General features: G+C 65.1%; 1 protein-coding gene across 1 annotated transcript in view; it reads left to right on the top strand.

Moving 5' to 3' along the window:
• The window catches only part of SOX13 (SRY-box transcription factor 13), a 24,079-nt gene extending 22,398 nt beyond the window's left edge, over positions 1-1,681 (top strand). The window contains exon 13 of the mRNA XM_033519854.1: positions 456-1,681. Within this exon, the coding sequence (XP_033375745.1) occupies positions 456-797 (342 nt within the window). The 3' untranslated portion in view covers positions 798-1,681. The remainder of the gene's footprint in view (positions 1-455) is intronic.
• Positions 1,682-1,687: the final 6 nt, after the last annotated feature.

Here is a 1,687-nt window from a genome sequence, read left to right as displayed (position 1 = left end):
ACCTGGTGCCCATGGGGTTGGTTCCATGGGGTGAGGGCTCACCTGGTGACATTGGTGGGGGCTCACCTGGTGACATTGGTGGGGCTCACCTGGTGACACAGGTGGGCTTCACCTGGTGCCTATGGGGTTGGTTCCATGGGGTGAGGACCCACCTGGTACCCATGGGGTTGGTGCCCACCTGGTGACATGGGTGTTCACCCGGTGACATGAGTGGGGCCTTACCTGGTCATCATGGGGTGGGTGCCCACCTGGTGCCCATGGGGTTGGAGCCCATGGGACTGGTTCCATGGGGTGACGGCTCACCTGGTGACATGGGTGGGGCTCACCTGGTGACATGGGTTGGGGGCTCACCTGGTGCCCATGGGGTTGGTTCCATGTGGTGAGGGCTCACCTGGTGACACGGGGTGGGGTCTCACCTGGTTCCATGGGGTTGGTTCCCCCCTGCCCCCCCACAGAACATCCCCCACAGCTGTCCCTGTGACCCCTCGCTGCCCTCTCAGTGCCCGTCCCCCGTGTCCCACAGGCCACAGGGCAGCCAGGTGCCCCCCAGCTCCTCGGACGTGCTGTACCCGCGGCCGGTGGGCGTCCAGCTGCCCCCGCCCCTCCTGGAGCATTACCTGCCCCGCGGCGTGGACCCCACCATGCCCGTCATCGTCAACACCCGCAGCCTCAAGGACGGTGACACCGGGGACGACGGGCACTCGGTGGCCGAGGGGGACATGTACCGCTACAGCGAGGACGAGGACTCGGAGGGCGAGGACAAGAGTGACGGCGAGCTGGTGGTGCTGACGGACTGAGGGGGCACAGGGAGGGCGGAGGGGGTGGCAGGTGCCACCACCAGGAGGGCGCGGCATGTCCTGGCGGGATGGGACTGAGCCACGGGAGAGCTGCCCGCCTCCACAGGGGGGTCCCACGAGGGTGGGCACCTGGAATTTTGGGTGGCAAGGGCTGGCTTGGTCTTGCTTTGGTGGCGCGTGGAGCTGAGGCCACCGAGCCTGGAGATTTGGTGACGCGGCTGCTGCGCTGTCACCCCTGAGGGGATCTGGGGGTTCTCCCCAGAGCATCTCCCAGCCCTGCAGCACCTGTGGGTCCCAGAGAGCTTCACCTGCACTGCTGGGCATGGACTGGGGACACAGCTGGGGACACGGGATGGGGACACGGGGTGGGGACACGGGATGGGGACATGGGATGGGGACACGCTCGTCCCTCCTCTGTCCTGGTGTGACCTCCCTGCCGCGCTTCCCGCTCCATCTTTGGAGCCTGCCAGTGAATTCCCACAGAGCCAATTTTAGCTCCAGCCTGGCCCCGGCTCCGGCCAAGGGCTCCTCAGGGCCCTTTGTGCTCCCGACAGCTCTGGCCCACTTTGGGAACAAAGCGGGGGCTGTTCCTGCCCTGCCAGCCCCCGCTCCGGGGGGACATGCCCGGCTGTCCCCAGGCACCTGTCCCGGAAGCTCAGGCTCTACCTGAGCCCTGCAGGGTGAGAGAGAGGGAGGAATAATTTTGGGGGAAAAAGTGGAATTCTTAGAAAAAAATGACCTTTTATCTAGAAAGGGTCAGAAACCCTTCTGGGGGGGGTTGGAGTGAGGTGTGGCTGAGTATGAGGGGTGTCCAGGTGAGAGTTGGGGGTGTCCAGGTGAGAGTTGGGGGTGTCCAGGTGAGAGTTTTGGGGTGTCCAGGTGAGAGACTG

Source organism: Parus major, chromosome 26 (assembly GCF_001522545.3).
Source record: "Parus major isolate Abel chromosome 26, Parus_major1.1, whole genome shotgun sequence".
Taxonomy (NCBI): Eukaryota; Metazoa; Chordata; class Aves; order Passeriformes; family Paridae; genus Parus; species Parus major.
This window is presented reverse-complemented; position numbering and strand designations above follow the sequence as displayed.